The sequence below is a fragment of the Scyliorhinus torazame genome, chromosome 21 (assembly GCF_047496885.1).
Source record: "Scyliorhinus torazame isolate Kashiwa2021f chromosome 21, sScyTor2.1, whole genome shotgun sequence".
NCBI classification, from domain to species: domain Eukaryota; kingdom Metazoa; phylum Chordata; class Chondrichthyes; order Carcharhiniformes; family Scyliorhinidae; genus Scyliorhinus; species Scyliorhinus torazame.
This window is the reverse complement of record NC_092727.1, coordinates 61,677,879-61,704,380: the sequence shown is the minus strand read 5'-3', so window position 1 is coordinate 61,704,380 and position 26,502 is coordinate 61,677,879. Positions and strand designations below refer to the sequence as shown.

General features: G+C 44.9%; 1 protein-coding gene across 2 annotated transcripts in view; it reads right to left on the bottom strand.

Moving 5' to 3' along the window:
• Window positions 1–1,131: 1,131 nt before the first annotated feature.
• The window catches only part of LOC140398316 (uncharacterized), a 37,887-nt gene continuing 12,516 nt past the window's right edge, over window positions 1,132–26,502 (bottom strand). The window contains exons 1-2 of one of the 2 annotated variants that reach the window (XM_072486868.1): window positions 6,987–7,475; window positions 1,132–3,527 (exon numbers count right to left, since the gene is read on the bottom strand). In XM_072486868.1, the coding sequence (XP_072342969.1) occupies window positions 2,279–3,505 (1,227 nt within the window). In that variant the 5' untranslated portion in view covers window positions 3,506–3,527; window positions 6,987–7,475 and the 3' untranslated portion in view covers window positions 1,132–2,278. Of the gene's footprint in view, window positions 3,528–6,986; window positions 7,476–26,502 lie in introns of those variants that run through there. The other variant, XM_072486866.1, reaches the window with a different exon arrangement.

Below are 26,502 nucleotides of genomic sequence, written 5' to 3'. Positions count from 1 at the left end.
GGTAGGTCTTGCCTTACAAGTCTTATTGAATTCTTTGAGGAGGTGACCAAGCATGTGGATGAAGGTAAAGCAGTGGATGTAGTGTACATGGATTTTAGTAAGGCATTTGATAAGGTTACTCATGGTAGGCTTCTGCAGAAAGTAAGGAGGCATGGGATAGTGGGAAATTTGGCCAGTTGGATAAAGAACTGGCTAACTGATAGAAGTCAGAGAGTGGTGGTGGATGGCAAATATTCAGCCTGGATCTCAGTTACCAGTGGCGTACCGCAGGGATCAGTTCTGGGTCCTCTGCTGTTTGTGATTTTCATTAATGACTTGGATGAGGGAGTTGAAGGGTGGGTCAGTAAATTTGCAGACAATACGAAGATTGGTGGAGTTGTGGATAATGAGGAGGGCTGTTGTCGGCTGCAAAGAGACATAGATAGGATGCAGAGTGGGCAGCACGGTAGCATTGTGGATAGCACAATTGCTTCACAGCTCCAGGGTCCCAGGTTCGATTCCGGCTTGGGTCACTGTCTGTGCGGAGTCTGCACATCCTCCCCGTGTGTGCGTGGGTTTCCTCCGGGTGCTCCGGTTTCCTCCCACAGTCCAAAGATGTGCAGGTTAGGTGGATTGGCCATGATAAATTGCCGTTAGTGTCCAAAATTGCCCTTAGTGTTGGGTGGGGTTACTGGGTTATGGGGTTAGGGTGGAGGTGTTGACCTTGGGTAGGGTGCTCTTTCCAAGAGCCGGTGCAGACTCGATGGGCTGAATGGCCTCCTTCTGCACTGTAAATTCTATGTCTATGTTAAGAGCTGGGCTGATAAGTGGCAGATGGAGTTTAACCCTGAAAAGTGTGAGGTTGTCCATTTTGGAAGGACAACTATGAATGCGGAATACAGGGTTAACGGTAGAGTTCTTGGCAATGTGGAGGAGCAGAGAGATCTTGGGGTCAATGTTCATACATCTTTGAAAGTTGCCACTCAAGTGGATAGAGCTGTGAAGAAGGCCTATGGTGTGGTAGCGTTCATTAACAGAGGGATTGAATTTAAGAGCCGTGAGGTGATGATGCTGTAGATCTCCAAATTTCTTTCTCTGTCAGTCTGGCCTCAATAAAAGTTGAGACGGATTCGCACGTAAACAGAAGTTATTTATTTAGCTTGCAAGCTTGAATCATCTTACAGAAATGTAAGAGACATCCAGCTTCTTACATTCCAGAAAACGACTGAACTAAAAGACAAAGGGATCTCTGCAAAATCAATTCAAATGGTATCAAGTTTCACATACTCGACGGACATAGGTCAGCCTATGTCCCTCCTGACCTGTTCGATCTATTCTGATTGGCTCACTTCCAATCCCTTTCTCTGGCCCCTATCAATGAAGCATCACTCTCATAGACACACCTCTTCCTGCTTTTTCCATGCGGTCTCAAATTCCTTTGTCCCTAACTGCAAGAATCAAAGTGGCTTATTTCTACATTACATTAACTAGTAACTCGAAAGTAACTATTTTATATCACATTCGTCATTCCCTCCTTTTATCATTCCATGATAACCGAATTATCCAATCTATAGCTACGGTACCTCATCTAAAAAGATCCGTCGCTGCATTTCCAATTCCTGTCTTAGCCCCCCTTTATCTGCTTCACCCTCATGGATTTTAACAGTTAAATTTTTTTTCTCGGTGATTGGGGCGGTGATCTGATCCAGTGCACCCCGCATTCTACCCATCACACATTTAAGGATGGCCAGGCCCACAAAGATGCAGCCGATAGCTACCACTAGATACATGGCCATATTTATCAACCAGTCCTTCCATCCTCCAGATCCCCAGTTACCCCAAGAGTCAGGATCCTGCATCCCGTCCAAGTGATCCCGTATGCGATCCATAAATGTAGTAATGTTAGCGGTCAAGTCCTGAACACCCATGATCCACTTGCCCTGTACTATGGCGCATACCCCACCCTCACGGGCCAGAAGATAGTCAAGAGCATACCGGTTCTGCATTGCAAACAACCGTAGCTGAGACAACTCCTTAGTTATTGCCCCGAGGGCTCCCAAGGTTTCATTTCCCAAGATGGTAAGGCCGCAAATAAAATAATTCCGATCACTAACAGCCAAGGAACCCCCCACACCTCCCAGTGTCAATACGCTCAGAATGCCCCACCCGGCTGAGTGGCCCCGGTTGGGTGCGAGAACCTGAGGTTTTTCCCAGTTCTCGCAAAATTCAGCAGAGACTGCCCGGCGTGCTAACTGATTATGCAGGTTCCACGCCGAAGGGCAGGGGACTGTGGTAGGGACTAGAGTCCCAATAGCAATTCGGCGGGGAAATGGGGTGACAAAACGTTGGTCGCCGTACCATTAAATAAAAAGTAGTATCCTTGTTCCGTGTGGAGACTAGCATCACAATCAGCATATCGGTTGCGTAAGGACCTCCCAGTAGCCCAGTTTATCCAATTTTGAAATGCCCATTCGGGCCGCCCAGCAATGCAGAAAGCCCTATTCCCAACAGTGATATGAGAGACATTCGCCCAGCCACAAAGGAGCTGGAGGCCAGCGTTCAATGGAACGCAAGTGGTGTTATAACAAACGCATTGGCCAGACGCCTGGGTGATATGGCACCTCCTGTCCGTACAGGTGGGAAACAGACATGTTATATTTGTGTCCACCTCTACCAGCAAACAGCCGTACCCTTCACTGCTGAAGCAATACTCGTACGACCGGGAATCCCTATTGGGAGTGAAGTGGCTAGGTATGTACGCCCTCCACCGTCGCAGCCTATCGTACTGTGAGTGGGGATTACCCCGAGGAAGGGGAAGGCAAATAGCCGGTGGTGCTGAATCCGGATCGTAAGGAAGAGTGACTTGCTCGGGCAATGGCTCGGAACGCTGACAATGAACCACCGTTTGGGGAGTGCCCCAAAGCGGTGAAACAGAAAATAACCTAGACACCGCTGCGGGGTTTGGGTAGCAGACAACCCGTCCCTGGCCATACAGACGGTGGTAAATCTGGTAGAAGAGATTCATACTACCCGGGTTTTCCTCAGTTTGGCCTTTAATTAACTTAAGTGCATCTCCCGGTAACCTACGTTCTAGCTGTACTTCCCTTCTCACACGCCCCGTCCTCTCTCTAGTCCCTTTCTCTTTCTCATGGTCTCTTCCTACACTCTTCTGACAGCCTGATGTTACCTTTATTGTACCACTTTTAACACATCCAAAATCAAATTTACATGTATTCCAAAAACAAGGCAATGTCCATATAATGTTCCCTTCCCATCGCCGGGACCGGTGCAGCTGCTTCATGACTCCCGCATTCTCCTTAACTTTGATGACCTTCCATGAGTCGATACCATGTCCTTGTATATGGGGGCAGCGAAGAACATCACCTTTGCATAGGTGATGTATCCTTGTAGATTGGTTGGGGCTACACAGATACATAATATTCCCCTTTTCCATGTCCATCGCCAATAACACGCCAAGCGAAGTGAGGCCAAATATCAGACAGACGATGCGTAGCCACTCCATCATGCTCCACACCTGTAAAATAGCACTGGAGAAGGGAGGCAGGTTAGTATCCGACCTTTTACAGTAGTGGAGATGGACTCAATTTACAGTGATGTAGGTGGACCCAAGCACTTCGCCCCTCCACTTTAACTGCTGTGGGGGTGGTAAGGAGAACTTGGAAGGGCCCGTCCCATCGCGGCTCCGACCCCTTCCTAGTCCAATTTTTGACCATGACATAACTACCGGGCTGGACTGAAAGTGAGCTAGGTACTGGGGCAATGGCTGGTGAGCCGCACGGACTGGGCCATGGAGTTCCTTAAGCACTTGCGTAAGGGCTAGAACATAGGTGGTCATTTCTTCAGTCATCTGATGAAACTGAACCCGTCTGGGAACCTGCAGGCTCCAAGGAATTCTAAGAGGCCTGCCATAAAGAATCTCGGCGGGAGAGAGCCGGGCTGGTCCCGCAGGTGTAACCCGCAGCTGGAAGAGGGCAACGGGGAGCAACTTAAGCCATGTCAGTCCCGTGTCTGCTCTTAATTTAGCCAATTTAGTTTTGAGGGTCTGATTGTGTCTCTCAACCACCCCGGCTGCCTGCGGTCTGTAAGCACAGTGTAACTGCTGGCGTATGCCCAACTGGGAGCAAAACTCCTTGTTAATTTGTCCAATAAAATGAGGCCCATTATCAGAACTTAACTGAGCTGGTATACCGTACCGGGGAATGATTTCCCTCATCAAGACTTTAACCACAGGAGCAGCTTTACTATAGATAGTCGGATACGCCTCGACCCATCTGCTGAACACATCCACAATGACCAAAACATATTTGTAACATTGACACCTTTCCAACTCAATGTAATCCATTTGGAGCGTCTCAAAGGGACCACTGGGCAACGGGGTTTGCCCCTTCCCACAAGGGATACCTTTTCCGGTGTTATATTGCTGACAAATCAAACACCGATTACTGATACTTTGGGCCAACCCCTGCATTTTAGGGTGCCACCAAGTGTCCAGCAACAAATCACTAGTCCCTCGAGCCCCACAATGAGTTGCAAAGTGTACACATTCGATGACCCATAAAGCCAGTACATCAGACATACAAGTCTGATGTGCAGGCGTGGTCCATAAAGAGGAAACAGAATCATATGTACAACCTAACCGTTTCCACATTTGTTTATCACTCTCAGGAGCGTCCTCCTGTAACCTTATGACGTCTGGCATTGGCTTGTCAGAAGCAGACACATTCATAGTAGATCGTTTAGTCTGACTTAACATTTTAGGCACCATCACTTGCTGAATTTGTGCGGCTGTGCGCGCTGCACGATCTGCTCGTTCATTACCAACGTCAACTGGGGTTGTACCATTCGTGTGGGCAGCGCATTTAATAACGGAAATCTGCGCTGGCAGAAGGGGGGCCTGCAGTAGGTCATTAACTAAACCCCGGTGGGATATTTGACCACACATAATCATGTCAGGTTGTTCTGACGAAATGTCACTCAAATCGCCCCTTATTGTGGTAGTTTCCTGAATCAAGGCTAAACAGTCGTGGCCAGGTGCGTCTTCATGGACAGGGGGACCACTAAGAAAACAGGCTGGATTGATAGTGGTACAGTGTTTAAATGTCAGACGTGGATTGTTCAAAAGGTATATCTCATACCTATTCTGACGAGCTGCGGTAAGATGCTGACCATTCGCCCCATATCCCTGGCATGGTACTGGTCATGGACCTGACGTGTAATATGAGGGCTTACCGAAGCTGACTGTGGCCATAAATGTGGTGATATTGTAACAAAATCGGCTGTACCTTCTTTTCCTGTGACTGTGGCTGTAACCTTGACTGGCCATTCGGTCTCAAGTAATGGCCGGTATTTGTCCTCCAACTCCCTGTTTCGTCCAGTTCTGTCATAGGCCAGGGTAACGTGATGCAGTGATAGTGGCTGTTCAATGTCTAACGTCCACCACTGGGGGGTGATAGAAATATAGCACTGTTGTCTCATCCTCCTCTTCGCTGATCCACCCACCCAAAGTCACTATATTGGAGCTCCTGCTGGTAAACTACCATTTCTGCCGCTTGTTGGGATCGCAGATCATCCTTTTTCATTACATACTCAGTCTTAACCTTTGTAACTGAGCCTCCTTCTTGGCCTACACCCTTCTTCCAGTAAAATCTGACTGCCCTTGCCATCTGGGAAGGGTCGTTCTCTGTCCAATTCATGTTATTACATTTCACAGCAGTAACCACAGAAGGTGGTAGGCAATGCATTAACATAGCACAGTATTGAGGGGAATTCTGACCATTTTGATACAGCAAATCGCCTGACTGCCCCCGGTAGATTTCATTAAAACGCCCCAGACATTCCTATGGCTCGTCAATCTTCCTAGGTTTTAGGTCTAAGATAACAGAAAGATTTATGGGCCTTTGAAATGTGCTATTCAACGCATTCAAGATCTGTGTCCTTCTTTTCTCTATTTGCTCTTTTTTTTTAAACTTAAAAATGTTTGAAAATTCAAATTGAATTACTGCAACTTGCAAGCTTAGCTCTGATCTCAACTCAGAACTAAATTTACAATTTGCTTAACACAAACTTGTATAACATTTACAACTTAATTATTTCTTTATCTTAACAATTTTTCTTTTAACAAGTTTTTTTTCTGTTACATACACATAAGTATTAGCAAAATCAACTATCATAAGTATTAGCAAAATCAACTATCATCTCCAGATTGACACTTTTTAAAATGGTGTCCATGATCTTCTTTAAGTTTCTATTAATCTCCAGATAAAATGAGATAAACCTTATTTCAAGTAAGTAAAATTTAAGATTCTGGCAATTTCAATCAATTGCTTTCGAAAATAATAACTTTTATCAAAGAGGTGGAGAAACCCACTGGTTTCCTTTAATTAATTCAAAACGTAACTTTGCTGGTGTTCACTGACTCAAAGGAAAGGTATCCGATTACACTGCAGACTGGTGCTGTTATCTCAAGGCCTGAGTGAGAAGCACTGTCTGTTTTCAACTCCGCCTGCTGCTGTTAACCCTTTGAGAGACTTCTGCTTCAACCAATATGCAGCATTCCTCACAATCTCAACTAGACCTTGGAACTTTACAGTCCAAGGAGACAATTTTAGCTTAATCAACTATATATTTAAAACACTCACACATAGAGTTGAACCATCTTCAGATTTAAAAACAGTTATACTGGACTGAACCTCCATCTATTGAAGTCCCATCAGCCCCTGAACCCATATAATACACTGAACCTTTATTATTTAAAGTCCCATCAGCCTCTGAACCCTGATAATAGACTGAACCTTTATTATTTAAGTCACATCAGCCTCTGAACCCTGATAATAGACTGAACCTTTATTATTTAAGTCACATCAGCCTCTGAACCCTGATAATAGACTGAACCTTTATTATTTAAGTCACATCAGCCCAAAACCCTAACCCAAGCCGAAACAACAATATGAAATCCCATCAATTAAAGTGCTAATCCCCAGAATGACCTGTGATTTCGTCGAGGCGGTCTTTCTGTGCCAACCGCGAGTGACCAGACTAATCAGACGATAAGAAGAGGGGAACAATCAATGCTGGTCGTTTTCCATTTCTACATTGAGGGCCCTTTGTTCCCGTCCTCCTGTTCATAATCAGTCTAATTCTGATTTTGCAGTTGGATCAGGATCGCCCAGAGAAATCCCGGTTTTCGGCACCAAATGTAGATCTCCAAATTTCTTTCTCTGTCAGTCTGGCCTCAATAAAAGTTGAGACGGATTCGCACGTAAACAGAAGTTATTTATTTAGCTTGCAAGCTTGAATCATCTTACAGAAATGTAAGAGACATCCAGCTTCTTACATTCCAGAAAACGACTGAACTAAAAGACAAAGGGATCTCTGCAAAATCAATTCAAATGGTATCAAGTTTCACATACTCGACGGACATAGGTCAGCCTATGTCCCTCCTGACCTGTTCGATCTATTCTGATTGGCTCACTTCCAATCCCTTTCTCTGGCCCCTATCAATGAAGCATCACTCTCATAGACACACCTCTTCCTGCTTTTTCCATGCGGTCTCAAATTCCTTTGTCCCTAACTGCAAGAATCAAAGTGGCTTATTTCTACATTACATTAACTAGTAACTCTAAAGTAACTATTTTATATCACATTCGTCAATGCAGCTGTACAAAACTTTGGTAAGGCCATATTTGGAGTACTGTGTACAGTTCTGGTCGCCTCATTATAGGAAGGATGTGGAAGCTTTGGAAAAGGTGCAAAGGAGATTTACCAGGATGTTGCCTGGAATGGAGAGTAGGTCTTACGAGGAAAGGTTGAGGGTGCTAGGCCTTTTCTCATTAGAACGGAGAAGGATGAGGGGCGACTGTCAGAGACTTTTTCCCCGGGTGGAATAAACCATTACAAGGGGACATAAATTTAAGGTGAATGGTGGAAGATATAGGGGGGATGTCAGAGGTAGGTTCTTTACCCAGAGAGTAGTGGGGGCATGGAATGCACTGCCTGTGGAAGTAGTTGAGTCGGAAACATTAGGGACCTTCAAGCAGCTATTGGATAGGTACATGGATTACGGTAAAATGATATAGTGTAGATTAATTTGTTCTTAAGGGCAGCACGGTAGCACTGTTGATAGCACAATTGCTTCACAGCTCCAGGGTCCCAGGTTCGATTCCGGCTTGGGTCACTGTTTGTGCGGAGTCTGCACATCCTCCCCGTGTCTGCGTGGGTTTCCTCCAGGTGCTCCGGTTTCCTCCCACAGTCCAAAGATGTGCAGGTTCGGTGGATTGGCCATGATAAATTGCCCTTCGTGTCCAAAAGTGCCCTTAGTGTTGGGTGGAGGTGTTGACTTTGGGTAGGGTGCTCTTTCCAAGAGCTGGTGCAGACTCGATGGGCCGAATGGCCTCCTTCTGCACTGTAAATTCAATGATAATCTATGATTAATGTAGGACAAAGGTTCAGCACAACATGGTGCTGTATTTTTCTATGTTCTATTAGAGAGGAAACCAACCTTTCAAAAAAGGAGGCAAAGGACATTTGAGGAAAAATCCACAAGGAGATTTGATAACAATTCCTCAAGCAGATTTGACGACAAATCCACAGGAAGACTCTGTCATGTGAGAGTACCTTTAAGAAATGGGTGTTTATAAAATAGCTGTAGTGGATGTAGCTTTAAGAAATAGGTGTTTATCAGTGATGTCAGAGAGTGGGTGGAGCTGGGCTGTCTGTCTGCTTTTACTTTTGCTTTGGGCTGTCTGTTACAGGGTGTATTTTAGTTTTGTTTTGAGAGCTGGATAGCTGCAGTCACAGCCAGAAGGTGTATTAGTCTCGCTCTCTGCAATCTAAAGACTGTCTCCAGATCCTTTGGGGATTTAAAAATAATATCTGTTTCTGTAGAGAAGTTAAACCTGATGTCTTTCTGTAAAACATTTTTTTTGTTGTCTTATGGATGTTGCAAAGAAAGATTAAGAGTTGCTTATAGAGTACTGTATTCTTTGGGGATTTATTGGTGTTGATAGTTGCTAAGATGCTCACTGTGGGTTTATAAAATGTTGACTGGTTTCATAAATAAACATTGTTTTAATTTAAAAGTACTGTAGATCTCTGTTGCATCACACCTGCAGAGTAGGCCCTTGTGCTCCCCATAACCACAATCTATTAGAAGTTGTGGGTCAGGTGAACTCCATGATGCACTTTGGCCCATATCAACTCCAACCATTGCAACCAGATGACACAGTCAGACTGGAAGATTCCATGGGAACGGATGGTAAAATTATGCAAAGGTTCTGTGTCAGGAAGGTCCAAGTTCGTATATAATCATCACTGATGATGGCACAGTCTTAAGGAGAAACAGAAGAGCTCTGCTGAAAGTTCAGCAAACTTTTGTAATGAGAAGAATTTCCGTAAGAAGAAATTATGAGCAATCCTAAGACAGTTGAAAAAGATAGTTCAGCATACAGAATCAGAAAAAACTAAAAATGCCCAAATGCAAGAACAACAAGAAACATCCACATCTACAAATGAAGATGAAACAAGGTCACAAATTCAACCACTGCTCAGAAGATCAACAAGGCAAAGACGTAAATCTGAGAGACTGAATTTGTGATGGACTGTAAACAGTTAAATGTTCTAAAGAATTATGCATATCGTATTGTATTGTAAAACGAAGTAATGAATGTAAATAATTACATTACAAAGGAAAGGGGATGTAATGATCTGCATAAGTTATCATGTATATAATGCTGCACACAACCTCCGATCAGCAGGTGGCAGTGTAAATCTGCCATGTGACTTTGTATCTCAAGGAGTTCGGAGTTAGTTGGGTTGGTAAATAGTCATACTTGCAGTAGCTCTAGGATAATTTATTAGTATTAGTAGTTTGTAACATATTTCTTATAGTTAATCTTTTTTTTTTTAATTTAAGAGTACCCAATTCATTTTTTCCAATTAAGGGACAATTTAGCGTGGCCAATCCACCTAGCTTGCACATTTTTGGGTTGTGGGGGCGAAATCCACGCAAACACGGGGAGAATGTGCATACTCGGTAGAATGGGCAGCACAGTAGCACAAGTGATTAGCACTGTGGCTTCACAGCGCCAGGGTCACAGGTTCAATTCCCCGCTGGTGCACTGGCTGTGTGGAGTCTGCACATTCTCCCCGTGTCTGCGTGGGTTTCCTCCGGGTGCTCCGGTTTCCCCCCATAGACCAAAGACGTGCAGGTTAGGTGGATTGGCCATGCTAAATTGCCCTTAGTGTCCAAAAAGGTTAGGAGGGTTTATTGGATTACAGGGATAGGGTGGAAATGAGGGCTTAAGTGGGTCGGTGCAGACTCGATGGGCCGAATGGCCTCCTTCTGCACTGTATGTTCTATGTATCTATGTAACTCCATATGGACAGTGACCCAGAGCCGGGATCGAACCTGGGACCTCGGCGCCATGAGGCCGCAGTGCTAACCCACTGCGCCACCGTGCTGCCCGTTCTTATTGTTATCTTTACCAAGTATTTGTTTTATAATAAATTATTTTAATTAGTCAAGAACTAGATGTTCTATTGTGCATCATTCCTACCGGCCTTAGCACAAGAACATGACAACTACCTTTTTTTGATATCAACATGACCCAGACTTTCTATACACCCTTCCCAAGATTCCTCATCTACCAAGTCCTTCTCTTTGGTGAATACTGATGCAAAGTACTCATTTAGTACCTCACCCACTTCCTCTGGCTCCATGCATACATTCCTTCCTCGGTCCTTGATGGGCCAACCTTTTCCCTGGCTATCCTCTTGCTCTTTATATATGTATAACAAGCCTTGGGATTTTCCTTAATCCTGTTTGCCAATGACTTTTCACGACTCCTTTTAGCCCTTCTGACTTCTTTTTTAAGTTCCTTCCTACTTTTTTTATATTACTCAAGGGCTTTGTCTGTTCCCAGCCTTCTAGCCCTTACGAATGCTTTCTTTTCTTTTGACTAGGCTCACAATATCCCTCGTTATCCTATGTTCCTGAAACTTGCCATGCTATCCTTCATCCTCACTGGAATGTGCCAGTCCTGAAAACTGACATTTGAAAGACTCCCTCATATCAGTGTACTATTCCTTGTGTCTGAATGAAGCTCGTAGTCTTACAGTTGAAGTAGATGCTTTATTGTGTGAGTTTGTTCTCTCTCCAGCGCTTATACTATGTTACATCTGAGCTGCCTGTCTGTGTCTGTACTTTGTTAAAGAAAATTGTACAAAACATGTAGATAAATGATGATATGTACAAGTTGTGATGCTATTGATGATTATACAAAGAGTCCAATCTTAATAAGATAATTTATCAGTCCAACTTTATGAATTTATTCGGTTGAGATTTTTTCTTCTTCTTCTGTTATTGACATGGTGACGTTGATATTGTAATTTCTTTGTGAATGTCATCAGTGTTCTTGTGTTTAAGTAACCAACAAGTTATCACGAGGTGTTCGAATGGTCGAACCACTGACGTTGGCTGACGTGGACTTTTTTCTGTGCTTGTAGTATCGATTTAGAGTGTCATCTGCCTTGAAAGCTGGTGTGCTTGTTTGTTCTGGAGCAAATGTGAATTTGTGAGATTCGTTGTCATGCCATGGTACGTTTGTACTCTTGTCATTGTTTTGGAGTGTGCTGTTGCATTGTCCTTCATGTGCAGAGTTGTACCATGATGTACAAGTCGTTGTTTCATTTTTGTTGTTTCTGTCCTTTCTGTCTTTGTTGTTTTCATTGTTGTTCTTGTTGTTGTTTTTGTCGTGCTTGTTGTTTCTGTTTTTGTTGTTGTTTTTGTCGTGCTTGTTGTTGCTGTTGTCGTCTTTGTTATGCTTTTTGTTGTTGTTCTTGTGCTTCTTGTTGCTGTGCTTGTAGTTTTTGTTGTGCTTCTTGTTGTTGCTGTTGTTGTTCTTGTTTCTGTTGTGCTTCTTGTGGTTTTTGTTGTTCTTGTTGCGCTCAATGACTGTTCTGTATGGATAATGTGAGTCATTCTCACAGTTGTTGGTATCAGTGTCCTTTGTGGTATCTGGGGCGAGATTCTCCGACCCCCCGCCGGTTCGGAGAATTGCCGGGGGCTGGCGTGAATCCCACCCCCGCCGGTTGCCGAATTCTCCAGCACCGGATATTCGGCGGGAGCAGGAATCACGCCGCGCCGGTTGGCGGGCGGGCTCCAGGGTCCTGGGGGGGGCGCGGGGCGACCTGGCCCCGGGGAGTGCCCCCATGGGGCCTGGCCCGCGATTGGGGCCCACCGATCCGCGGGCGGGCCTGTGCCGTGGGGGCACTCTTTCCCTTCCGCCTTCGCCACGGTCTCCACCATGGCGGAGGCGGAAGAGAATCCCTCCACTGCGCATGCGCGGGAATGCCGTCAGCGGCCGCTAACGCTCCCGCGCATGCGCCGCCCGGATATGTCATTTCCGCTCCAGATGGCAGGGCACCAAAGGCCTTTACCGTCAGCTAGCGGGGCGGAAATTCGTCCGGCGCGGGCCTTGCCCCTTATGGTTTGGGCTCAGCCACCCAAGATGCGGAGTATTCCACACCTTTGGGGCGGCGCGATGCCCGACTGATTTGCGCCGTTTTGGGCGCCAGTCGCGGACATCGCGCCAATACCGGAGAATTTCGCCCCTGATGTTTCATTGTCCGTTTCTTCTTGAGGATTGTGGGAATGATCTGATGTTGCATTGATCTTGATGACATCAGTCATTTGTGGTTGATTTGATTCCTCTTTGCTTCCTTGGTGCTCCTCTTCTGGAGTCAAAATCTTCAAGAGTTCATTTTCTTGTGGGTAGTTTAGAGTAGATGAGGTTTCAATTGACGTGGTCTCACTGGACTCATGAGATGTTTTACTTTGATTGTTGAGTTCTTTTGTACCGACGAGCTCAGATCTGTCAGTCTCGCTGTGATCTTGTGTATCTTCTCTGGGAATTGTGATTTCTTCGTCACTTGTCTCACACACAGTGGGTAGACTTACATTGTCTTCTTGTTGATTATGTGTACTGGGTAGACTTTCATAGTCTTTTTGTTGTTCACGTGAGCTTGGTAGACTTTAATAGTCTGCTTCTGGTTGCTCAGATAAGGTGGACAGACCTTCATGGTCTTCTTCGTGCACAGTTGGCGCTCTGGAGTCTTTAATTGCTTCCATTATGGAGTCTGTCAACGAGCTCTTCATGGAGGCTTGCGTCGCTCTCTCTGTGGAGTCTTCCATCGCTCTCTGTGTGGAGTCGTGCAGTGTTTTCTCTGTGGAGTCGATCTGGGCTCTCTCAATGGAGTCGGTCAGTACTATCTATGTGGCGTTGTTTTCTTCTTGGGTATTTGACAGGTTGCTGTCACAGTAGCATAGTGGTTAGCACAATTGCTTCACAGCTCCAGGGTCCCAGGTTCAATTCCCGGCTTGGGTCACTGTCTGTGCGGAGTCTGCACGTTCTCCCAGTGTGTGCGTGGGTTTCCTCCGGGTGCTCCGGTTTCCTCCCACAGTCCAAAGATGTGCAGGTTAGGTAGATTGGCCATGCTAAATTGCCCTTAGTGTCCAAAATTGCCCTTTGTGTTGGGTGGGGTTACTGGGTTGTGGGGATAGAATGGAGTTGTGAGATTGGGTAGGGTGTTACTGATGAAGGCAAGCCTGCTGTATGCCTTCTTGACTACCTTATCCACATGCGTTGCCACTTTCAGTGATCGGTGCACATGCACACCCAGATCTGGGGCAGCATGGTAGCATAGTGGTTAGCACAGTTGCTTCACAGCTCCAGGGTCCCAGGTTCGAATCCCAGCTTGGGTCACTGTCTGTGCGGAGTCTGCACATTCTCCCCATGTCTGCATGGGTTTCCTCTGGGTGCTCCAGTTTCCTCCCATAGCCCAAAGATGTGCGAGTTAGGTGGATTGGCCATGCTAAATTGCCCTTAGAAGGTTAAGTGGGGGTTACTGGATTACAGGGATAGGGTAGAGACTTGGGCTTGAGTAGGGTGCTCTTTGTAAGGGCCGGTGCAGACTCAATGGGCTGAATGGCCTCCTTCTGCACTGTAAATTCTATGAAATCTATGAAATGTATCAACGATCTGCCATTGCATCATGGTGTTGAATTCATTTACCATGAGTAGAGTCATGTTGAGCTTTTCAACCGTGTCGCTGATGCTATGATTAGCATATCTGAATAACTCAGCCATGTCGGAGTAGTATTTTTTGATAACCAAATCATCTTTTTTTGTTTCGGATTTGTTATTGTACTCTTCATGTTCAATGAACAAATCATCTTCTTTGGTTTCGGATTTTTCATTGCGCTGTTCACTTTGGGTAGTGCAAACTGCTTGTTATAGGGTGCTGCCAAAGTTATTTTCAACTGCTGGTAGAAGTTCAGGCAATGTTGTGACTTTTGAGGTTGAATGTTTTGGTTTTATGCCTTTAAGAGTCTTGTTTGTGATTTTCGGGCAATTCCCCTTTAAGTGGGCGTGGTCTGAGTCTTCTGACATCATAACGCTCGTGACGTAAAGCGTAGGAATCGATTGCGCATGCGCAAATTGATTTTCCTTTACTGTGCACTTTTTCTTCAACTGCACATGCGCAGATCAATCTTTGAACGGTGTTCGATCTTCTTCTGACTGCGCATGCGCAGAAGCGGTTTTTCAATTGCGCATGTGTGGCTGCAGTTTCCTGCGCATGCACAGAAGCAGATTTGCGTCTTTTGATCCCTGGGTTGTTTAAAATGTGCTCAGATGCGATTTTAACTGCTTTAGACCCGTGGAGGAGAACTTTTTCAGTGTTCTTTCTTGGTAAAGACTTAATGTTATTTTTTTCTTGCGATCTGCACTTTTCAATCACGATTTCCAGCGTTAAACCTTTCTGTTCTGATAATGATTGTTTGAGTTTTGCATCACTCATCCCCTGTGCAATTTGGCATTGAATGTCTTAAAGCAGCATTGTTACTGATGTTACAGTGATCTTCAAATGTTTTGAGTATTACTTCTAATTTGGTGTTGTCTTCACCTTTCAAGTAATTACAGCAGTTATAGATTTCTCTAGCTTCATGTCCTGCTAGTAGCAGTGCTATTTTTGTTTCTTCTGAGGCCATGCTCAAATCATTAGCTACGATATATAGTTCGAACGTTTGTTTAAAAAGTTTCCATCTATGACTTAAATTACCGGTTGTTTTCAGCTGCAGTGGAGTTCCAACGAGTTTCATCGACTCAACAAAGTCTCCCCACGTCGAATGTCCGGTACGAGTTTTCTTCTGTTTTCGGTCTTTCTTTGTCTGCATCTTGTAATCTTCTAGTAAGCGTTCTGAAGTCCCCTGGTACCATGTATTATTCCTTGTGTCTGAATAAAGCTCGTAGTCGTACAGTTGAAGTAGATGCTTTATTGTGTGAGTTCATTCTCTCTCTCCAGCGCTTATACTATATGTTACATCTGAGCTGCCTGTCTGTGTCCTGCTCACCAGCTGCCGTTCCTGTGTAGAGTGCCCCAGTGACTTCCTGTTTGTCTATTATATTCCTCTCTGCTGCTCCCTCTAGTGGTTATGTAGTTGTAGTGTATTTACAGTAACCCCTTGTGTATATACAGTGATGCATATCACTACAATCAGTTGTTGATTTACCCTCAAACAGCCGCCTCCAATCTAAATTCTTCAGTTCCTGCCTAATATTGTTATCATTAGCCTTGCACCAATTTAGCACCTTCAACCAAGGACGACTCTTATCCTTATCCATAAATACCTTAAAACTTACTGAATTATCGTCACTGTTCCTGGAATGCTCCCCTATTGAAACTTTGACCACCTGGCCAGATCCAGATCCAGTACTGCCCCTTCCCTCGGTGGACTACCTACATATTGTTTCAAGAAGCTCCCATGGATGCTCCTTACAGATTCTGCCTTATTCAAGCCCCTCACAATAATTGAGTCCCACACAATATAGGGGAAGTTAAAATCACCCACCACAACAACCCTGTTGCTTTTACATCTTTCCAAAATCTGTCTACATATCTGCTCCTCTTTCTCCCACTGGCCGTTGAGAGGCCTGTAGTAAACCCCCAACATTTGGACCTGTAGGCCTATAGTAAACCCCCAACAAAGGTTGAAGGAGTTGGGCCTATACCCATTTAGATTTAGAAGAATGAGAGGTGATCTTATTGAAACATATAGATCTTAAAGGGATTTGACAGGGAGAAAACCGAAGGGCGATCCTAAAATTGGGAGACATATTTAAAAATAAGGCGGTCTCCCTTTAAGACTGACGAGGAGAAACATTTTCTCCCAAATGGTTGTAATGGTGTGTGGAAATGTATTACCTAGAGAGTATGGAGGCTAGGTCTTTCGTCACAGTTGAATTAGACAGATTTCTGTTCGGCAAGGGTCAAGGATTAAGGGGGGCAAACAAGAAAGTGGAACTGAGTTTACAGCCATGATCTTATTGAATGGTGGCACAAGCGCGAAGGGCCAAATGGCCTCCTCCTTCCCAATCAATTCTGGCTGCTTCCTGACACAATTGGTGTATTGAACTTACGATTATTTCTAATTAATTTATGGGGTGCGGGCATCGCTGGTTAGGGGACCATTTATTGCTCATCCCTAATTGCCCATCAGAAGGGGGTGGTGAGCTGCTTCTTTGAACCGCTGTAGCCCCTGCAGTGTAGGCACACTCACAGATCTATTAGGGAGGGAGTGCCACGATTTTGAGGCAGCGCCAGTGAAGGAACAATGGTATATTTCCAAAACGGGATGGTGAGTGACTTGGAGGGGAATGTCCAGGTGGTGGTGTAGCTACTTAAAATGGCCAACTCCCAATTCAAAATGGCGAACGGCAAAGGCTGATGGGAAAGTCAGCCAACAGGACAAAAACGAGCAGCTGCAGGTTGACTGTGTATTTACCTCTGGAAAGGCCAGACAAGATCGATACCAGCAACCATCAGCATAACAAAACACCAGCCATCTGCATACTAATGAGCAATCCCCGGGAACAATAAGCAACATTTAGACACATAAAGCAAAACCAGACTCTTCGGCGCCAGCAGAAGCCTACACAAAAGGAGGTGAACGACCACCTCAAGACCGCCCATCCATCAGGGAACCGCTCCAGCATTGGAGAAAATCGAACCAAGTGATTGGGACAAAGTCCAATCACTTGGGACCAGGTACAGGGTCAGCCCCGAAAGGCGGGAAGCCCCTGGGGACTATAAGAATTGAGCCCCAAGTTCAAGTCGCTCTTCTTCTTCGGCTCGCTTCCAGCTCTCTTCGAGCTCTCTTCCAGCTCTCGTCACTCTTCAGCAGCCGATCGAACCTGTAAGTCTTACTTCAACGCTCGCTACGAGATAGGCACTCCTACCTATCAATCTGTACCAACTTCGAATCCCGCATGCTCAGAACCCGAACGAAAGGCCATTTGTTTCCCTGACCTGGTGGGCCAGTTCCAAGTTAAGTATATGCCTGTTAGTTGTAAGAAGTAGCTTAGACGTAGAATTTATGCATGAGTAGTGATTACTGTGTATAATAAATGTGCTTTGATTTAAATCTTACTAATCGGTGTATTGGATTATTGATTATCACTCGGACTTGAACCACGTGGCGGTATCATGAAGATATCTGGCGACTCAAGAGCAAAGGTGATAAAACAGAGCAATTAAACTAAGGCAAAGTTAGCAACAGTGGTGTTCCCATATATCTGCTGCTCTTGTCCTTCTAGGTGGTAGTGGTCGTGGATTTGGAAAGTGCTGCCTGAGGAACCTGTTAATTGAGATTGTGTCAAATTGCTCATGCTCCTTTCATGATCCACCATGCCATAGCTGTAAATAGCCAACTATTCTACACAGAGAGTAACAAAAGAGCAGAATCGTTAAAAGTTCCCGAAATCTTTGTGGAAATGTTCCATCCTTGTTTGCGGCTGGGATTTTCTGGTGCTGCGAAAAGTGAACGGAGTTTTCGTTGGAACGCCAAATTTTCCATTCTTACTCACCACGGATGAGAGTGGAGAATCCCACCCATGGTAACTGGAACAAATCGAAGGAACAGGTACAAAACTTAAAATTCTCTGCACAATCAAATTAATCTTAACCACAACCGATCAACATTTTTTTTTTGAACTGCTGTCACAAAGGAGTTCACACAGCTGAAACCTTAAGAAATTCTAGTCCTAAACCAACTTCCTCCAAATCACAGGATGGTTCAATATCAGGGCCTTTGTGTCCAAACATCCATTCAGAAACCTCAACTTAAAATAAGCTTCCCTTTGTTTTATAGCTCTTCCTCGGATTTTCCTTGCCAAAAATCTTCTATTCTTGTCAGAAATTATACAGGTTATGTTCCTGCAACCTGATAACTTTTACTCAATGTTTCCAGTCTGCATTGACTGCTATTTCAACCCCACCCGCACCCTATAAGGGACAGCTACAGTGCCAAAACATCTGGTCAAATTAACCGCAGGACATCAGGGCAGGTTGGGGACTGTGACCCAAATAAATGTCCTATATGCAAATGCACATTACAGCAAGTGGAATTTGAGGGGTGATAAATGTAAGATATTTGTCAATAATTGCAATGAGGAATTTGGAGAAACTTCTGTACGAAAGAATGGTTAGAACATGGAAGTTGCTGCCACAGGAAGTGGTTGATACAAATAGCACAAACGCATTAATGGTGAAATTAGATAAACAAAAGGGGAAGGAATTGAAGGATATGTTGTTTGGAACCTTTCATTACTTTAAATGTGTAATATAAATGTAAGTTGTTATTGTTGGTTGAGATGAAATGAGGTGGGTGGACGTTCTTGCAGTTCCAAATGATCTGTTTCAGTGCTGTAAATTCTGTTTAGAATCATAAAATCATTAAATAGTTACAGAATAGGAGGCTGTTTGGCCTTTTGCATCTGTGCCGACCCTCTGATCATGCAATTCACTCCCTTGCCTTTTCCCCATAGCCCATGAGAACCGGAGGGCGATTTCTAAAATTGGAGAACATATTTAAAAATAAGGAATTCTCCCTTGAAGACAGACGAGGAGAAACATTTTCTCCCAAATGGTTGTAACGCTGTGTGGAAATGTATTACCCAGAGAATATGGAGGCTGGGTCTTTCTTCAAGGTTGAATTAGACAGATTTCTGTTCAGCAAGGGAGTCAAGGGTTATGGGGGGCAGACAGGAAAGTGGAACTGAGTTCACAGCCATGATCTTATCAAATGGTGATACAAGCTCGAAAGGCCAAATGGCCTCCTCTGTCCCTATCAATACTGGCTGCTTCTTGACACAATCGGTGTATTCAACTTACTGTTATTTTTAATTCATAGTGGGCCAAATGTTCCCATTTCAGATAATGATTCAATCCCCTCTTGAAAGCTGCAATTGACCTAGTCTCCACCACACTCCCAGGCAACACATTCCAGATCCTAACCACTTACTGTGTTAAAACTCTGTTGGTCTTTTGTCAATTATATTAAATCTCCTTTCAAACATCCATTCTCTAAGGAAAACAGTCCAATCTTCTTCAATTTATCTTCTTAATTGAAGTTCATCCTTGGAACCATTCTTGTCAATCTTTTCAGATTTGCTAAAGCCTCTCAAATGTTTTCACATCATTCCTAAAGTATGGTACCCAGAGCGGGATGCAATACCCCAGGTGAGGCCGAACCAACGTTCAATACAGTTGAACAGATCATCTTTGCTTTTATCCTTTTGCCTTCAAGTGCTAAAGCCAGGATGGCGTAAGCTTTAATAAGCATAGGTGATTTCCGATGGCAGCCATGGAGTGAGTGGTCACACATTTGGTGACTCCCACTCAAGGTGGAATTTTTTTGGTCGTATTCACCTGATGTAGGATGCTGGTGCAAAGTGCATGAACAGTGAGAGACAGGAATTCCTCTCCAGTGGTACCGCTTTATGGCTTATCGAATGAGGTGTGTAACAAGAGGTCTGGCAGGGAGGACTTTCGAAGAGGGAACGATGGTGGAGGGCTCGGGGGTGTCCTTAGCTGCCCAGTGGTCTACTGAGTAAATGGTGGACTTTCTGAACAGCAAGCTTTAGCAGCAGAGGCAAGAGGCATCGGAGGACCCGGCTAAGGTGATTGAGCCGATTAGGGCGGCTACTGAGAGTGGAGCAAAAGCTGGAGGCACAGGGTTTGGCGCACCAGAAGGTGGAGGAGTCGGTGGTGGATCATGAGGACAGGTTGGCCTCATTGGAGGCAGAGATGGTGCTCATGGCAGAGGTTGAGGGAGAAGGTGGAGGACCTGGGGGGATTGAAGGAATGCAGGCCACAAAGTTTGTGGCAAAGATGTTTGAGAAACGGTTGGGGTCTTTGACCATGCTCATGAGGTGAATTGAGCGCACAGGACATTGAGGAGGAGGCTGAAGGTGGGGGAGCATATGTCATGCTTCTCTTCATAGGACGGGGGATAGAGTATAAAAGCTCGAAAATTATGTTACAGTTATATAGAACGTTGGTGTTATAACCTGCCTACTTACCATTGGCTGGGGACTAATGACAATCCCACAATCCTTTGGGAGTATGAGCTTCCCCAATGAGGGGGGCGGAAAAACCATTAGTAAACTCCTAGTATAAATAAAGCTGGCCAGTTCAGGAACCAGCAGGAAGGAGTGTGCAGCAAGGGAAGTTGCTGCTGCTGTTATATATATATGTTATTGTAAATAAATGTTATTACTTTGGATCCTTAAAACTTGTGCTGGATTCTTCGTGGCCCTCACAAAAGTTGGTTAGGCCACATTTGGAATACTGTGTCCAATTCTGGTCACCACACCACCAGAAGGACGTGGAGGCTTTGGAGAGAGTATAGGAAAGGTTTACCAGGATGTTGCCTGGTATGGAGGGTATTAGATATGAGGGGAGATTGAATAAACTGGAATTGTTCTCCATGGAGAGACGGAGGCTGAGGGGCGACCTGATAGAAGTTAATAAAATTATTAGGGGTATAGATAGGGTGAACAGTTGGAGGCTTTTTCCCAGGGTGTAATTGAAAATTACAAGGGGACACAAGTGAGGGGGACAGGTTCAATGGAGATGTGCGGGGAAAATCTTTACACAGAGGGTGGTGGTGGCCTGGAATGCACTGCCAAGTGAGGTGGTTGAGGCAGATACGTTAGCGACCTTTAAGACTTATCTGGATAGGCACATGAACAGATAGGGTATAGAAGGATACAGCTGGTTGGTCTAGATAGGACATGTGATCAGCACAGGCTTGGAGGGCCGAAGGGCCTGTTCCTGTGCTGTCTAGGTCTTTGGTCTTTGTGTTTGAGGTAGCACGGTGGCACAATTCCCGGCTTGGGTCACTGTCTGTGCAGAGTCTGCATGTTCTCCCTGTGTGTGTGTGGGTTTCCTCTGGGTGCTCAGGTTTTCTCCCACAGTCCAAAGATGTGCAGGTTAGGTGGATTGGCCATGCTAAATTTCCCCTTGATGTGCAGGCTAGGCTATGGTGTTACGGTAATAATGTGGGGTGGACAGGGGAGTGTAAAGGGTCGATGGGCCAAATGCCCTCCATCTGCACTGTAGGGATTCTATGAAAAATTGTGACTGCACCCTTCCTATTACTATATTGCCTCTACTCATATTGCCTCACTGCATAAGCCCTCTGAGGTGCCCTCCTGCAGTACAGCTGTGATATTCTCCTTAACCAGTAATGCAACTCCCCCACCCCTTTTACACCCCCTCTATCCCGCCTGGAACATCGAAATCTGGAACGTTTAGCTGCCAATCCTGTCCTTCCCTCAACCAAGTCTCTGTAATGGCAAAAACATCATAGTTCCAACTATTAATACAAGCTCTAAGTTCATCTGCCTTACCTGTCACACGTCTCGCATTGAAACAAGTGCAATTAAGACCACCGGTCCCGCTGTTTTCAGCAACATCTCCCTGCGTGCCCTTCTTCTGAGTCTTTCTAGCCTTTTCTCGAGTTTCTCCTCAGTTATTTCACCTTCTGACCTATTGCTCCAGTTCCCATCCCTCCCATGTGATGACGAATGTGATATAAAATAGTTACTTTAGAGATACTAGTTAATGTAATGTAGAAATAAGCCACTTTGATTCTGGCAGTTAGGGACAAAGGGATTTGAGACCGCATGGAAAAAGCAGGAAGAGGTGTGTCTATGAGAGTGATGCTGCATTGATAGGGGCCAGAGAAAGGGATTGGAAGTGAGCCAATCAGAATAGATCAAACAGGTCAGGAGAGACATAGACTGACCTATGGGCGTCGAGTATGTGAAACTTGATACCATTTGAATTGATTTTGCAGAGATCCTTTTGTCTCTTTGTTCAGTCGTTTTCTGGGGTGTAAGAGGCTGGATGTCTCTTATGTTTCTGTAAGATGAATTAAGCTTGCAAGCTAAATAAATAACTTCTTTTTACGTGCGAATCCATCTCAACTTTTATTGAGGCCAGACTGACAGAGAAAGAAATTTGGGAATCAACATTTGGTGCCGAAAACCGGGATTTCTCAGGGTGATCCTGATCTAACTGCGAAATCAGAATTAGACTGATTATGAACAGGAGGATGGGGAACAAAGGGCCCTCAATGTAGAACTGGAAAACGACCGCGCATTGATTGTTCCCCTCTTCTTATCGTCTGATTAGTCTGGTCACTCGCGGTTGGCACAGAAAGACCGCCTCGACGAAATCACAGGTCAGTCTGGGGATTAGCATTTTAATTGATGGGATTTCATAGAGTTAATTCGGCTGGGGTAGGCTGTATTGTTGATGTAACATTTAAAATATAAATGGTTCAACTTTATTTGTGAGTTAATTCGGCTGGGGTAGGCTGTATTGTTGATGTAACATTTAAAATATAAATGGTTCAACTTTATTTGTGAGTTAATTCGGTTGGGTTACGTTATGAGAGGTAGATGTAACATTTGAAATTGAAAATGGTTCACCTCTATATGTCTGTGTGTTAAAAATATAGTTGATTAAGCTAAAATGTTCTCTTTGGACTGTAGTGGCGAAAAAACGCAGTTCCAAGGACTAGTTGAGATTATGGGAAATTCCTTGGATAGCACAAATGATCCAGGCATGCCACTGCAAATATTATGTGATAAGTATCCGGACAAAGCGAAGGACTTTAGAAAATTGTCAGCACAGTTAAGAACTAAAATGGGAGATGAATGGCCACTAGGGGGAACCAAAGACCTAGAAATGGTTAAGAAAATCCAGGGACAAATATGGAAAAAAAATCAAGGTATGAAAACTAAAGAATTAATTGGATTATGGAGGCAATATTGTCAAGAGGAAAAAGATAAGATTATGTTGTCCAGCTGGCAGGATAACGCCCTTAAAATGGGGATTTCAATTAGTGAACAGGGTAACCTAAAAACATTACAGATCTTGAAAAAGGAATGTGCATTTAAAAAAAGAGCAAATAGAGACAGGAAGGACCCGGGTCACACAAGAGACGAACTACGTAGTTTAATGGCTGGCCTTGAATTGACAGAAGAAGAAAAATTCAATAATTTGGAAAAGTCAGTAAAAGTTCCGTCTGCACCCATAGTATGGTCTGCGCTCATTCCAGAACCACCAGAGTACAATAATATATACCCAGCCATTGCTCCCCAGATTTCAAATATGCCAGAAACTCAAGCCCTTTTGGGTGATAGCGTGGGTCCTGATTTACCAACTTCACAACCGAAAGAGCAAAAGGAACTCTGTCCCACAAGCCCAGTTAGCTCTAGGACAAGATCTCGGACAGCGAGAGAGGGGCTTGACGCTCACCAGAAACAATTAAGCATATCACCTAAGTCTCCCCAAACTAAGGAGAAATCACAAGATTTGGGAACAAAGAAAGCTGAAACAACTTCGGTTGAAGAGAAAGAACTCCCCCTAGTGACAGGGAGAGACGTTGAAGTCTTGGAACAACCAGGGGAAATAGCTAGAGTGCCCCCTGGTGACATTCGGAGACAGTTACTGATTAGGAAGATGCGAAACCCCGACCCAGGGACTGCGGCAGCGAACCCCACGATAGACGTTTACTTCCCATGGACACCCAGTGAGATGATGGCTATTATGGCTACAATCCCAGATAGAAAAAAATCTCCTGCTGCCTTCGTGGATTCATTGAGAACTACCATCTCAATTTATCAAGCTGATTCAAGGGACCTCTGGGCCCTAGTCCAGCAGATTTTAACCCCAGCAGAGTACCGCAATTATCTTAACCACCTGAATTATGCTAGTCATGCCGCACTCCAGCAGGCCTATGCGTTAGACGACGATAGAAAGACACAGATCTTGAATGCGTTGAATAGCACATTTCAAAGGCGCATAAATCTTTCTGTTATCTTAGACCTAAAACCTAAGAAGACTGAAGAGCCAGAGGAATTTCTGGAGCGTTTTAATGAAATCTACCGGGGGCAGTCAGGCGATTTGCTGTATCAAAATGGTCAGAATTCCCCTCAATACTGTGCTATGTTAATGCATTGCCTACCACCTTCTGTGGTTACTGCTGTGAAATGTAATAACATGAATTGGACAGAGAACGACCCTTCCCAGATGGCAAGGGCAGTCAGATTTTACTGGAAGGAGGGTGTAGGCCAAGAAGGAGGCTCAGTTACAAAGGTTAAGACTGAGTATGTAATGAAAAAGGATGATCTGCGACCCCAACAAGCGGCAGAAATGGTAGTTTACCAGCAGGAGCCCCAATATAGTGACTTTGGGTGGGTGGATCAGCGAAGAGGAGGATACCAAACCCACCCAAAGGGACCCTCACCCCATTTTTATGGCCCACCGAACGAATCAACAGCTCTACAACCGCAGCCCCCTCTGAGGGGCCATTGGTCTACTGGAAGACGAGGCCGGGGCAGAAATAGAGGGAGCAATGCATGTTTTAATTGCGGCCGTGTAGATCACTGGCAACAGGAATGCCCCTTTAAAAGACAGACAGTAGAAGGAGATTATTCGACCCAAAGGAGAGGGTACCCACCAAGGGGAGGCCAGATGAGATACACTGACTTCTCCCAGGAAAACCCTTTCCCAACACAGGATTGACTAGCTAATTTAGCCATAAGGACTCTCCAATCCGACAGGGAACCTATTATCTCTCTGCAGATAGGAGATCAACATCACTCATTTGTAATCGACACAGGGGCAGCTATGTCTTCTGTGCAATCAACACTTAAATTACCAATATCCGACCACACGCAGCAATTGTCAGGGTTCCAAGGACAGGTGTGTGAGTATCCTATTTCTGAACCTGTGACAGTCACATACGAGAATACGTCTGCAGAGCATCAGTTTGTAGTGACTACTGGATTGGACTGTAACTTGTTGGCCCGGGATTTACTGTGTATCTTCCAGGTACAGCTAGAATGCGGAGATGAGGGGGTAGCGGTTACATCATGGAGGATGAGACAACAGTGCTATATTTCTATCACCCCCCAGTGGTGGACATTAGACGTTGAACAGTCACTGCATCACGTTACCCTGGCCTATGACAGAACTGGACGAAACAGGGAGTTGGAGGACAAATACCGGCCATTACTTGAGACCGAATGGCCAGTCAAGGTTACAGCCACAGTCACGGGAAAAGAAGGTACAGCCGATTTTGTTACAATATCACCACATTTATGGCCACAGTCAGCTTCGGTAAGCCCTCATATTACACGTCAGGTCCATGACCAGTACCATGCCAGGGATATGGGGCGAATGGTCAGGAGGGCAGTGGATCATTCAGATCCAACAGACTACGCACTTCAAGTCATGCCGGACGGCACTACCATAAAATATTTTGAGGTCCCTGAAACGATTAACACTCGACTGCAGCATCACAGGGAACATGATGTGTTGGAATATGTCAATCCACAGGTCTGGGCGGAATACCCATCACAAGTGGGAAAGACAAATGTTACACCTATCAAGGTAATGATTAAGGATCATGCAAAGCTACCTTCCATTCGGCAATACCCCCTGAAATCTCAAGCTGCTCCATCAATAGATAAATTAATTCAAGAACAGTTGAAACAGGGTATTTTGGTCCCTTGCCAATCAGAATGCAATACCCCAATACTTGCTGTGCCTAAACCAGCCAAACCAGACCAGTACCGATTAGTACAGGATTTACGTTCAATTAATGCCACCGCACAGCCGTTACATGCTCTCATCCCTAACCCTGCCCACATACTGGCTCAAATTCCAGCTCAAGCCCGGGTCTTCGCCGTAATTGACCTTCAGCACGCCTTCTTTGCCCTCCCACTTGCGACTGAAAGTCAATATTTGTTTGCCTTCACTTACAATGGACAGCAGTATACCTGGACCCGACTGCCACAGGGGTTCGTCAATTCACCTACACTCTTCTCCAGATGTCTGCAGACCCAACTCCAGGCCTTGACATTGGAGCATGGTTCCACTCTAGTGCAGTATGTAGATGACATATTGGTGGCAAGTCCTGACGAGCCCAGTAATAGGGATGATGTGATCCAATTATTGAACCACCTATCCTCGTTGGGTTATGTTGTTTCACAAGCAAAGGTCTTGGTGGCTCAGAGAAAAGTTAAGTTCTTAGGAGTTTTACTTACAGCCACAGAAAGAAGTCTCGAACCCAGTAGGATTGAACCA